This window comes from Orycteropus afer, unplaced genomic scaffold (genome assembly GCF_000298275.1).
Source record: "Orycteropus afer afer isolate SDZICR_OR568_19922 unplaced genomic scaffold, OryAfe1.0 scaffold00150, whole genome shotgun sequence".
In the NCBI taxonomy this organism is placed as follows: Eukaryota; Metazoa; Chordata; class Mammalia; order Tubulidentata; family Orycteropodidae; genus Orycteropus; species Orycteropus afer.
The window spans coordinates 88,398-101,316 of NW_006921737.1; the positions used below are offsets into that span (position 1 = coordinate 88,398).

General features: G+C 39.8%; 1 protein-coding gene across 1 annotated transcript in view; it reads right to left on the reverse strand.

Annotated features, from left to right (window-relative positions):
* WDR93 (WD repeat domain 93) overlaps positions 1-12,919 on the reverse strand; it is a gene marked incomplete at its 3' end in the record, with an annotated part of 119,498 nt that overhangs the window by 85,566 nt on the left and 21,013 nt on the right. Inside the window, exons 5-7 of the mRNA XM_007946106.2 lie at positions 4,092-4,170; positions 3,330-3,445; positions 1,542-1,580 (exon numbers count right to left, since the gene is read on the reverse strand). Coding sequence (XP_007944297.2) covers positions 1,542-1,580; positions 3,330-3,445; positions 4,092-4,170 — 234 coding nt within the window. The remainder of the gene's footprint in view (positions 1-1,541; positions 1,581-3,329; positions 3,446-4,091; positions 4,171-12,919) is intronic.

A 12,919-nucleotide genomic window follows, 5' to 3' on the forward strand; every position in this document is an offset into this window, starting at 1 on the left:
GACTTCGTCTCACCTATTTTGGTCATGTTGTCAGAAGGGACCATTCCCTGGAGAAGGATGTCATGCTTGGTAGGGTGGAGGGTCAACAAAAGAGGGGGAGGCCTTCAAAGAGATGGCTTGACACGGTGGCTGCAATGATGGGCTCAAGTATAGCAGGGATCATGGAGCTGGTGTGGGATTGGGCAGCGTTTCGTTCTGCTGTGATGGGATCGCTATGAGTCAGAAATGACTCAACGACACCTAACAACATTCTACTGATACACCCTGTCCTGAGATGAAGCAGAAGAAGATGATGCTGTCCTGAGACGTTGCTTCAGAGGAAGCAGCTCCATTCTCTAAGGTAGTATTCTAATATAAAGAAGAAACCCTCCAAGTCACTTGGCATAGTGGACTGGGCTTTTATTCTGGCAAATCAGTGTTTCATGGGGCCTGAGGTACATTTAATTTGGAGGCTCTCTTAAGAAAAGGAACACAAAATTATAAACACAAAATGTCCATGGCCACTCTGATACCATCCTATATGGAGGAAACTGTGACAGAGGGAAAGTTAGAGTGAAAAGAGACAGTGAGCTTAAGTGATTGTGGTTAAAGTATCTTATTTCTGCCAATTTTACAAAAATATATGACCATGTGAACACATTGCCAGGGCCTCTCCCAGGGCCTTGGAAAAAGCCATACAAGTGGGGACCCTGAAATGTAAGTGTCCTTGTTGTTATTAGTTCCATTGAGTCAATTCTGATTTATGGCTACCCATGAGTTACAGAGTAAAACTCTCCATAGGGCTTCCTTGGAGGAGCTCTGGTGGTGCAATGGTTAAAGCATTCAGCTGCTAACCAAAAGGTTGGTGGTTGGAACCACCAGCTGTTCTGTGGGAGAAAGATGAAGCAGTCTGCTTCCTTAAATGATTTACAGCCTTGAAAACATTTGGGGCAGTTCTACTTTGTCCTACAAGGTTGCTATGAGTTAGAATAGACAATGGCAGTAGGTAATCTTAATGGAAGCAAATCACCAAGGCTTGTCTTCTGCAGTACTGCTGGGGAGGTTTGAAAGACCAACCTTTAGGTTAGCAGTCTACTGCAAACTATTCCTTAGCTTTATGCAAACCACTTCTGGGTATAGGGGCCATCATTTTTTTTTTTTTTTTAAGTTTTTATTGTGATTTGGGTGAAAGTTGACAGAGCAAATTCATTTTCCATACAACAGTTCATTCCCATTTTGTCTCATGACATTGACTGCAATTTCCCACAATGTAACAGCTCTCTTCCCACTTCTTCCCCATAGTTACCTCTTCCCTGTGTCCTTCCCTCCCATGTACTCCTGCCCCCCCACCAGCTGTCTCCCTGTGCATACAGTGCCCTTCTGTTCTCAATAGGGGCCATCTTTAATGAACACGAAGTATAAGACATGTCACAGAGAATCTAAAAATAGTGTCTTAATGGAGTATTTTACTATACATTTGATATTTAAGGTAAATTTCAAGTCAAAATAAATATCTCTAAAATGTATAAATCTCTCTGGCAATTTTCTTTAAAGTTTCTTACCATTTCTAAATTATCTGCAGTTATAGGGTCAGTATTGTTCTGTGGAAAAAAATGAGAAATTAATTCACAATAGGTTTTCTGTATATTCATCCCCCCTCACCCATTATTAATCTTCTGAGATGCTCTTTCTTCCCTCAGTTACTCTTGTGAGAAAGTGAATTCATTCAGTAGACAGTGAGGACCAGTATTTGGTTGGTCCTCTGACTTGCAGGATTCTAATAAATGAGCCCCATTCTCTAGGAATTTAAATGTAGTTGGGGAAACAAGAAACAGTTAAAAGACAACAAGAGGATATATGAACATGTGAACATGTAGAAGTGAGAAGACCATTATAAAAATCTAAGTTGAAGTGAGTATTTCAGATGGGCAAAATATATCTGTGATGTTGACAATTATATTTAAGTAATTCAAGATGCAATTATACTAAAAGAATCACCACTGTAACTGTCATTGGTTGGTTGCTTCTCAGGGTATAAAAATTGAGTGAATTATGGGGAGAAATCACTCCCATCCCAAGGTGCTTTTCTCACTTGGATAGTAAATTAGTGCATCAAAAAATAAGTATCTGTTGGTCACTGAGTATGAGACTATGGGGTTGCCTGATTAAGAAAGCAGAAGGCATAGTTTTAACAATTCAGAAATGTACCAACTAGTTAAGAAAAAAGGATTCTCATACACAAAAAAGAACTGAAGATCAAGGGACTAAAAATATGAGAAGTGTCAAAATAAAGAGGAACAAAAAGTAAATTCTATGAGAGTTTCCAGAAGGAAGATCTCTTGGCTGGTAAATCTCCCAGGATGCAGGACTCTACCATGAAGATAATCACTTGGAAAAACAGGCTTTATTCAAAACCACTCAGTGAGCTCAGTAGTCATTGTGACTCAGTCTCAGTCTCCTTTATTAATATTTTCACTAATTTTTTAGCCCCTAATAGAATATGTTTTAAACCAGTGTTAAATTAGTAATACTTAAAAAAGAAAAAAAAAAAAAAAGAAAAGAAAAAAGCACATTGGATTGACAAGCAAATTAAGTTGATCAAAATAATATTTACTGAGGAACTATATATACCATAAAAGGAGCTCTGGTGGTGTAGTGCCTAAGGCATTTGACTGCTAACCAGAAGGCTGGTGGTTCAAACTCACCAGCCACTCCATGGAAGGAAGACTGGGTTCCAATCTACTTCCGTAAAGATTTACCACCTTGGAAGTCCAAAAGGGGTCACTATGAGTCGGAATTGACTTGATGGCAATGAGTTTGGGTTTTTTTTTTTTTTTTTAATATATATCGTAAAGACACAGCACAAGGCCCAGGCTTCATATGTAATTAAACTGAAATGATACTTTTTACTTTCTAAGAACAACATAAAGAATACACATATTCCTGATTATTAAGAGCAACCCCTTTATATCATAGTCTAGTGAAGTTAGTAGAATGTAAAACATGGAAGAATTTTAACACAGGAGGGAAAAAATAAATCTACCCATGAGCCAGAAATCAGGACAAAAGATCCTCCTCTCAGAGAAGTGCTCCGAGTGGAGTCTGTGGAAAGCAACTCCCAGACAAGGGAGAGACTGAGGTTCCCACAAACGAAGACACTTCTACTTTTTAATATCTAGGTTGAACCACAGCGAATCGATTTAGGAGACATGGGCCAGTGGTCCTGTTGTCCTTCTATCTTACAGCCTCCAAAAGGCCTCATTCATCTTGATATTCTAAAGAGGATTTAGGCTGGATATGGGTCAAGGGTAGGGAGAAAGATATAAATTGAAAACAGAGATGTTTCCTACCAGTTGCAGTAGTTTGGCTTTTTTCTTTAGATTTACAGTGTTGAGGGGGTGCTCCGCCTCTTTGAGCCAAGACTCCTTGGGCAACTTATACACATCTAGCCAAACATCTCCGGCTCCTGCATTGGGAAACCAAGAAACAGTTGAGCAACTGTAAGTGGGAGGCAAGTTTCCCCTGAGGCACAGTCTGTCTTCTCAGAACTGCTGGCACCAAGACCAGACACCTCTGCACCAGGTACCCTTTGAACAGCGACCTTGACAAGTTGAAGAGGATGCAGTTCTGCAATGTTTGTTACAAATCATCACTCCCCAAGTAACTTTCCCCTCAGGCCACCACCCTCTCAGAGAAATGCTGCTTCCCATACTCAGAGCATTTATGCAACAGTTTTAACCAAACTGCCTGCTTTGCCCAGTCCCCATGTTTTCTCTGTCCCAAGTGGTAAATTTCACCAACATTTCTGTCCTACAGTTATGCCTGTCTGGGGAGGAAGGTAGCGTACACAGAATCAGTAACTGAGAGAGTGAGTGGCTAAGGATTAGAATTGACCCTGAGAGCTTTCTCCTGACCTTTATTTGAGGGGATGACAAGTTGCAGAGCAGCTGTGGGACTTTATTTTGTCATGGAAACATGCTTAGCTTCCACAAGCACCAGCCAACCTGGGAAAAGGTTGCTCTCCCATGGTTTGGGCTTCTGGTTAAATGTTTCCTTAAAAAAGTAATCATCTGGAAGAGATGGCAAATCTGAACAGCCTTTGGTAGTCTTGCCTTGTAGGAGGAAGGCTGCGAAGTCCCCTCCATGAGAGATCTCCAGCTTTATACAGGTGGTTTGCTTGCTGGCATCCTCCTGGAAAAAAGAGAGACACTGGTAGAGTAAACTCAACCCAATAATAGAGGACATGGGCTTTCTGTGCTTCGCACTCAAACTCATCAAACCATGCTCACTGCCATCAAGCCAATTCTGACTCATACTGCCCCCCACTGGGTTTCCAAGGCTGTAAATCTTTACGGAACCAGACTGCCTCATCTTTATTCAGTAGTGTGGCTGCTAGGTTCAAACCACCGACCTTTTGGTTAGCAGCCAAATGCCTGAACCACTCCTCCAGAGTTGTTGTCATGTGCCGTCGAGTTGGCCCCGACTCCTAGCGACCCCTCCTTGAGTTTCCAAGGCAGTATCACTACAGAAGTAGGATTGCCCAACCTTCCTTCCGAGGAGTGGCTGGTGGATTTGAACCGCCAGCCTTCTGGTTAGCAGTCAAGTGCTTTAGCCACTATGCTACCAGAGCTCCACCAAAGTAGGTAACGTAAATCCTTTTAGTGCTTGGGACATGAAAAGATGCCCGCAATAGCTTTATATTTCCCATTTTTGTACAGGAATTGGATATAATGGCTTGTATAGAAGTACAACTCACTTTTCTGTCAAGAAGTTTTTACTTATTTCCTGGTTTCCTAAATATTCCGGATGATTTGTAGTAATTTCATACTATCTGATATGGTCAAGCTCTGTAAACTGTCCAGACCTATGTCAGCATTCAATTATTCAGAGTTGAAATAAGTTCTGCTTGACACTGAAAATTCTGGTGGGTTGCTGGATGAAAGGTTCCATCTAGACATCTCTAGTAGAGACTGAATATAACCCTAGGATGAAAGCTGCTCAAATTTGGGGCAAGATGAGAGATGCTCAATGTGGGTAGCTGTGCTTTAAGAAACTCTAAGACTAGCAAAATATGGTGACTAGACCACTTGTATGGCATTCTGGTGGCTTAATGGTTAAGCCCTTGGCTGTTAACTGAAAGGCTGACAGTTCAAATCCATTCAGCACTCCTTGGGAGAAAAGATCTGGAGATCTGGGTTTTCTATACCAAGAACATACTATGAAGCAGTTCTACATTTGTCACATAGAGTCCCTATTGGGTAGTTCTACTCTGTCATATGAGTTGCTATGAGTTGAAATAGATTTAATGGCACACAACAGACAAGTTGTATGGATAAGCCTTTTAGCTAATTTAAGGGGAATGGTTAGTTTTTTAAAAAAAAATTTATTTATGCATTTTTATATCAACTTCCTACTATAGAAATTTCAAACATACAGTTAGAGAAAATAGTATCTATTACTCAACACCAAAAATTATCAACCTATGATAAATCTTGTTTTATTATCTTCCATACTTATTAAATTAATATTTTTATTTGATTATGCCTAAAAGGTTAACAATAGTTCCTTAATATCATCTAATAGCCAATTTTCTTTCAAATTTCCCCAATTACATTATAAATCTCATAAATATATTTTCACAAGTGCTTTCTTCAAAGTAGGATCCAGATGAGGTCCATGCATTTTATTTAGGTAACATGGCTCTCACCAAACCCCACTGCTATCAAGTTGATTCCAACTCATAGTGACTCTCTAGGACAGAGTAGAACTGCCCCATGGGGTTTCCATAGCTGTAAATCTTTGCAGAAGCGGACTGTCACATCTTTCTTCCACTGGGCACCTGGTGGGTTCGGATCACTGACTTTTAGGTTAGCAGCCCAGTGCTTTAACCACTGAGCCACTAGGGCTCTTTCATAGCTCTTAAGTCACGTTAAATTTATAATAATTCCTCCCTCCATTTTTGCTGAAGAAATCAGGTCATCCTGGGAGCTCAGGACCATGATCTCAGGGGACACTAAAATCAATTAACACAATATAGTCCACCAACATAATGTTCTACATCCTGCTTTGGTGAGGAGCAACTGGGGTCTTAAAAGCTTGTGAAAGGCCATCTAAGGTACACCTATTGGTCTCTTCCTGTCCAGAGCAAAGAAGAGTGAAGAAAATAAAAAATGTAAGGAAATAATCCAAAGGACTAATGGACCACATAAGCCCCCGCCTCCATGACCCTGAGGTCAGAACTAGATGGTGCCCCACTACCATTGCTTACTGCTCTGAAATGGATCACAATACCAGGTCTCCAACAGAGTGGGAGAAAAATGTGGAACAAAACTAAAAATCATATAAAAAGACCAGGCTTACTAGTCTCATAGAGACTGGTAGAACCCCCAACATTATAGCCCTTAGACATAGTTCAAGTTGAAACTGAACTCATTCTCATGGCTCAACTTTCAGCCAAACTATAGCTAGGCCTATAATTGTGAAAAATAATGCCTGGAAAAGTACGTACTTATTAGAACAATCACCCATACAAGATCAAAAGGGCAGCATTTGCCCAAGGATAAAGTTCAGAAGGCAGGAAAGAAAAGAAGGATGAAGGGAAAAGGTTAACACAGGGAGGAAGTGGTGTGCTGTTACATTGTGAGAACTGCAATGAATGTCACAAAATAAAATGTGTATGAATAGTTGAATGGAAAACCAATTTGCTCTGTAAACTTTCATGCAAATCACAATTAAAAAAAAAAAAAAAGAAAGACAGACAGAAACCAGTCTTTTGTCCTGTAGAATTTTTCACATTCCTGATTGGACCAGTGTCATCTACATGGTGTCATTTTAACATTTTCCTCTGTACCCTGTATTTCTTGTAAACTGATGAGTACATCTAGACATATGACTAGATATATGTTCAATTGTTTTGACAATAATATTCCACAAGTGTGCCAAGTATTCTCTATAGCATCACTTCAGGAGGCTGATAATACCTGGTTGTCTCTTCTTTAGTGATATTAAGGTTGATCACTGAGAACAGGTGTTTTCATTCTGACCCATCAATTCTAAAGTTCCTCATCAGCCAATTGAGGTCACTGCCTAGACTATTACTTTTTTGCCTACCCAAAAAACTAAACTCACTGCCATTGAGTCAATTCTGACTCAAAATGACCCCAAAGGACAGAGTAGTACTGCCCCATAGGGTCTCCAAGGCTGTAAATTTTTACGGAAGCAGGCTGCCTCATCTGTCTCCTGCAGAGCACTTGGTAGGTCTGAACTGCCAACCTTTTGGTTAGCAGCTAGATGCTTTCATTTATGCACCACCAGAGCTCTTAAATTTTTGCCTAGACCATGCAAAATAGTTACAAAATTATAGTAGTCCAATTCCATCATTCCTTCTGCATTTGTTAGAAATTTTTCTCTAAAGAAAAATTTTCTATAAATTTTCATTATCAACTATTTGGTCATCGTGAAACATAATCAGGATAAATGTTCTATTATCAGTTTTCAGAAATTAAGTAACTTCATGGATTTAAAAACATTTTGGTGTGTTTTAATCTATTCACAATACTTTTTTGATAATGGATCTATAAAGTTTGGATGTCATAAGTAAGCTGGTCTAATAAGATATGCTGAAGAGTGTTCCTTTTATGCTTTTCTTTAGAGAGTTTTTCAAAGACAAAATTTAAATATGGGGAAATGCACAGACATTTATGCACATCAAATATACAAATTGATGAATTCTGGAAACTAACTAACTAACACCCAGTCAAGATACAGAACATTACCAACCTCCAGAAAGCTTCTTTGTGCCCCCTCTTTCAATCACTACCTCTACAGGCAACCAGTGTTCTGACTTCCATCAGTACCATAGAGTAGTTTTGTCTATTCTTATAGTTCACATAATTGAAATTATGTAGAATGTACTCTTACGTGTCTGCTGTCTTTCATTCAATGTTTTTGAGTTTCATCTATGCTGTTATGAGTATTGGTAGTCCATTGTTGTTGTTATTACTCATTCTCTGATCATTTTCAATTTTTATTATGAATAAAGCCACTGTGAACAATCTTTTTTTAAAAGCATTTTATTGGAATATAATTTATGTACAGTGAAATAAATACACAAAACTAAAGTGACATGGGTCAATCCAATTTTTTTTTTTTTTTGCAGTGTTCCTTCCCCTCCCCTCCCACCCTGGCAATCAACAAAGAAAGTTTCCCTCCATATATTAGCCTTTCCTTGACCCTCCACAACAATGAACTAATACTATATTTGTCTTTCTGTGATTGACTTATTTCACTCAGCATCATGTCCTCCAAGTTCATCCATATTATGTGGTGTTTTGCAGACTCTACATTATTCTTTAGGGCTGCATAGCATTCCATTGTGTATACGTACCATAGTTTGGTCATCTACTCTTCTGCCGATAGAAACGTAGGTTGTTTCCATCTTTTTGCTATTGTAAATAGTGCTGCAATGAACATGGCTGTGCATATATCTGTTCCTGTCCTGCCTCTCACCTTTCTAGGATATATACCTAGTAATGGGATTGCTGGGTCAAATGGTATCTCCAATTCCAGCTTTCTAAGGAATCACCATACTGCTTTCCACAGTGGTTGTATCACTTCACAGTCCCACCAGCAGTGTATGAGAGTCCCAATCTCTCCACATCCCTGCCTTTTCTGTTTTGTTGAACTTTGCCATCAGTGCTGGGGTGAGATGGTAGCTCATTGTTTTGATTTGCATCTCTCTGATGGCCAATGATCATAAGCATCTCTTCATGTATTTACTGGCCTCCTTAGTGAAGTGTCTATTCATGTCTTCTGCCCATTTATCAATAGGATTGTGAATTCCTTTGCTGTTGAGGCACTGGAGTTTTCTATAAAGCCTAGGACAAGTCCCTTGCCATATATATAATTATTGGCACATATGAAATCATTGTTGTCATTTTTATTATGTGCTTTTTGGTGGTGTTTATTTCTTTGTTCATATAATTATCTATGCTGAGGTTGTTTTGTTTATGAATCATGTTGTCACTTCCTTCATTGCCATTGTTTTAGTATTTGCTAAATATTTGTGCTTGTCCTCTTATTTACTTTGATGTGAAGGTTTATCATTTTTCTTTGAGGTTACCCTATGATTTATACTTTCTTCCCAAGTTTAGTACAGTCTGTTCTATCTTGTAGTTGTCTTGACTTCCCAATCATTTACAAGTTCTGCAACAACACAGTTTTTTCCCTCTTTTTGGTTTGTAGTTGTCCTCATTTGTCAATTGATGTCTCTGTTTCCCTGTTTACAATCTTGTAGGCTTATTTACTTTGGATACTTCCATAGTTGGGTTGGTTTCTGGGTTATGTCATCATGTGTGTTAATGGTCAGTTCTTGCTTGCTTCTCTGTCCAAAGGACTTCCTTTAGAATCTCTTGTAAGGTTGGTCTGGTTTTAACAAATTCCCTTAATTTCTGCTTATCTGGAAATGTGCTAATTTCACCATCATATTTGAGGGACAATTTTGCTGGGTACGTAATTCTTGGTTGGAATTTTTCTTTCAGGGTTGTATATATACCATCCCATTGTCTTCTCGCCTGCATGGTTTCTGCCAAGAAATCCGAGCTTAGTCTTACTGGTTGCCCCTTGTAGGTAACTTTTTGTCTTTCCCATGTTGCTTTCAGGATTCTTTCTTTGTCTTTGGTTTTGGTGAATTTGATGATGATAAGTCTTGGTGATTTTCTTTTGGGGTCTCCTGTTTGGGGTTCGTTGGACTTCCTGAATGGATATATTCTCAATTTTCATCATACCAGGAAAATTCTCTTCCAACAAATGTGCGACAATTTTCTCTATAGTTTTATTTGTCTCTTCCTGTTCTGGAATTCTAATTACACATAGGTTATTCCTTTTGATGGTATCCCACATGAACCTTAGGCTTTCTTTGTTTTGCTTTGACCTTTTTTCTTATTGATACCTTTCCAAAGAAGTATTTAGGTATTTGCCTTCAATCTCACTAATTCTGTCTTCCATTGATTCAATTCTGCTCCTTTGCCCATTCAATGTCTTATCTACTACTGAAAATTTACTATTAATCTTCTGGATTTCTGTGTGTAGATTTTGTATCATTTCTAATTTTTCATTTATTTTGTCATTTTGTTCTTACATTGTCTTTTGAAATTTTTGTAGGGTTTTCTCTGTGTTTTCCCAAATTTTGTCAGTTTTCCTTGATTTGCCTCTCAATTTGTTGAAGATACCTAAATATAATTCTTTTTAATTCCTTACCAGTGTGTTTCAATGCTGTGTCTTCCTCAGGGATGTGTTTTGGGTCTGTATCCCGGTCCCTTGTTTCTCCTGCTTTATCTTGCTTCTTTGTGTGGACTATGCTGCTCTGTTGTCTCTGTGGTATTGTGATGTTTTTGTGTTTATATTTAATTGGTGATTGTATGCTGGAGTGACTTGCCCAAGATTTTCATTTTCTTTGTTTTATTTGTATGTTATCTATGTAAGCAGGGTACCGTGCTATGCTCCTCTATTCACTAGTTGACAGCACTTATACACTCACCACCTGTCTCCTTTCCTGTTATCAGCCTCTCATATGTCCTTGCCAACCTAGGCAAACAGAGCCTATGAATTCCATCCTTGGAATTTGAATGAGAATGCTGTCACTTTAAAATCCAAAATGGCTGCCACTTGTGAAGATTCAAAATGGCTGCACCCTCAGTCACTTTAAATATCCAAAATGGCTGTTGTGTGTAAACAATCAAAATGGCTGCACCCTCTGGATAGCAGAAAGTCAACAGCTCAGGTTGTTTCCCTTCTTACTGTTTCCCTTTCTAGTCATAGGCCACTAGCACAGTCATCCCTGCAGCCCTTGGTGACCAGGGCTGATCTTTAGGTTAATTCTCAGGTCCCAACGCCACTTGGAAATATTCAGGCTGCTGGTCCTGTCAGAGCAGCTGACAATCCGCAGCTTCTACTGTCTCTGTACTCACCTTTTTGTTCAGGTTTTTCCACTAGTTGGTGCCTAATCCACTTCTGTATACTTCCTTTCAAAGCTCAGGGCTCAAGGATTATCTTCTGTATCTCTGTCAATTGGTTTATCTTATCTTTGTTGAAGAGGGTCTGTGTGGCTTGTCTGCCTATTCCTCCAACTTACCAGAAGTCCCTGCTGCGAACATTCTTATATAAACTTTTAGTGGATATATGCTTTCATTTCTCTTGGGTAAACACCTAGGAATGGAATTGATGGGCCATAGATTTAACTTTATAAGAAACTAGTGAACTGTCTGACAAAGTGGTTGTACTATTTTACACTTCAACAAGCAACTTATAAAAAAGTTCCTTCAGCTTCACATCTTCACCAATGTTTAGTCTGGCCAGTCTTTTTAATTTTAGGCATTCTATAACCACTCAGGAAAGGATCAAATCTGGAGATCCTAGATAGAGTGGGAGGAAAAACATGGAACAAAATCCAATAACTCAGTAATGACCAGAATTACTGGTCGGATGGAGTCTGGTGAGACCACCAATACTATGGCCCTAGGATACATTTCTGGGCCTGGAATAAAACTCACTCCCAGAGCCTGGCTCTCAGCCCAATAGTAAACAAGACGTACATGCAGACCACTCAACCCAGGGTGACACACCCACATACTCTGTGGAAATGCATCCCTTGGAGCAATCAACCATGGGGCACCAGAGGGCCAGTATTTGCACGGAGGAAATGCAGGACACACAGGAGTGCATAACTATGAGGGGTATCGGGGGAGGGTTACTGGGCAGGGAGGGGAGGAGACTGGGTTAGGGTTGGAGATGGTAAATGGGGAATGAAAGTAAATGTACTCGCAATGTTGAATGTAAACAAACTCTGTTCTGTAAACTTGCATCTAAAGCATAACAACAACAAAAAAAAATTAGGCATTTTAGTAAGTGTGTAGTAATGCTTCATTGTGATACTTGATTTGCATTTCTCTCTTATTGGTTGCTGCTGTGGATTGAATTGTGTTCCCCTAATGTATAAATTGTAAATCCTAAACCCTATACCTGTGGTTGGGAGCTTTGGTGGCATAGTGCCTAAGGCATTTGACTGCTAACCAGAAGACTGGCGGTTCAAACCCACCAGCCACTCCTCGGAAGGAAGATCGGGCGATCTACTTCTGTAGTGATACTGCCTTGGAAACCCAAGGGGAATGTCTATAGGATCTGACTCCATGGCAGTGAGTTTGGTGTTTTTTGGTTTTATACCTGTGGTTATAATCCCATTTGGGAATGGGTTTTCTTTGTTATGTTAATGAGTCTGTATTAGTGCAGGGTGTGGTTTGAGTCAATCTCTTTTGAGTTATAAAAGAGCAGATTAAACAGGCAGTTGGGGGAAGATAGATGCCATGCCACATGAAAATCACCATGATGATCAAGGAATAGAAGCTGAAAAGTGACAAGGACCTTCCCCCAGAGCCAACAGAGATAGAAAGCCTTCCCTGAGAGCCGGTGCCCTAGCCTCCTAAAATGGGAGAAAATAAAGCTGTTTGTTAAAGTCATCCACTCGTATTTCTGTCATACAGCAGCACAAAATAATAGTTAGTCACATATCTTTGGGTGCTCTGATGGCGTAGTACCTAAGTCATTTGACTGCTAACCAGAAGGCGGCAGTTCAAACCCACCAGCCAATCTTTGGAAGGAAGGTTCGTTGGGCAATCTACTTGTGTAGTGATGTTGCTGTTGTTGTTGTTAGGTGTCGTCAAGTCATTTCCGACTCATAGCGACCCCATGCACAGCAGAACTAAACACTACCTGATCCTGCGCCAGTTCCACGACCCTTGCTATACTTGAGCCCATTGTTGCAGCCACCGTGTCAATCAATCTCGTGGAAGGCCTTCCCCTCCTTCGTCGACCCTCCACCTTACCAAGCATGACATCCTTCTCCAGGGAACGGTCCCTTCTGACAACATGACCAAAGTAGGTGAGA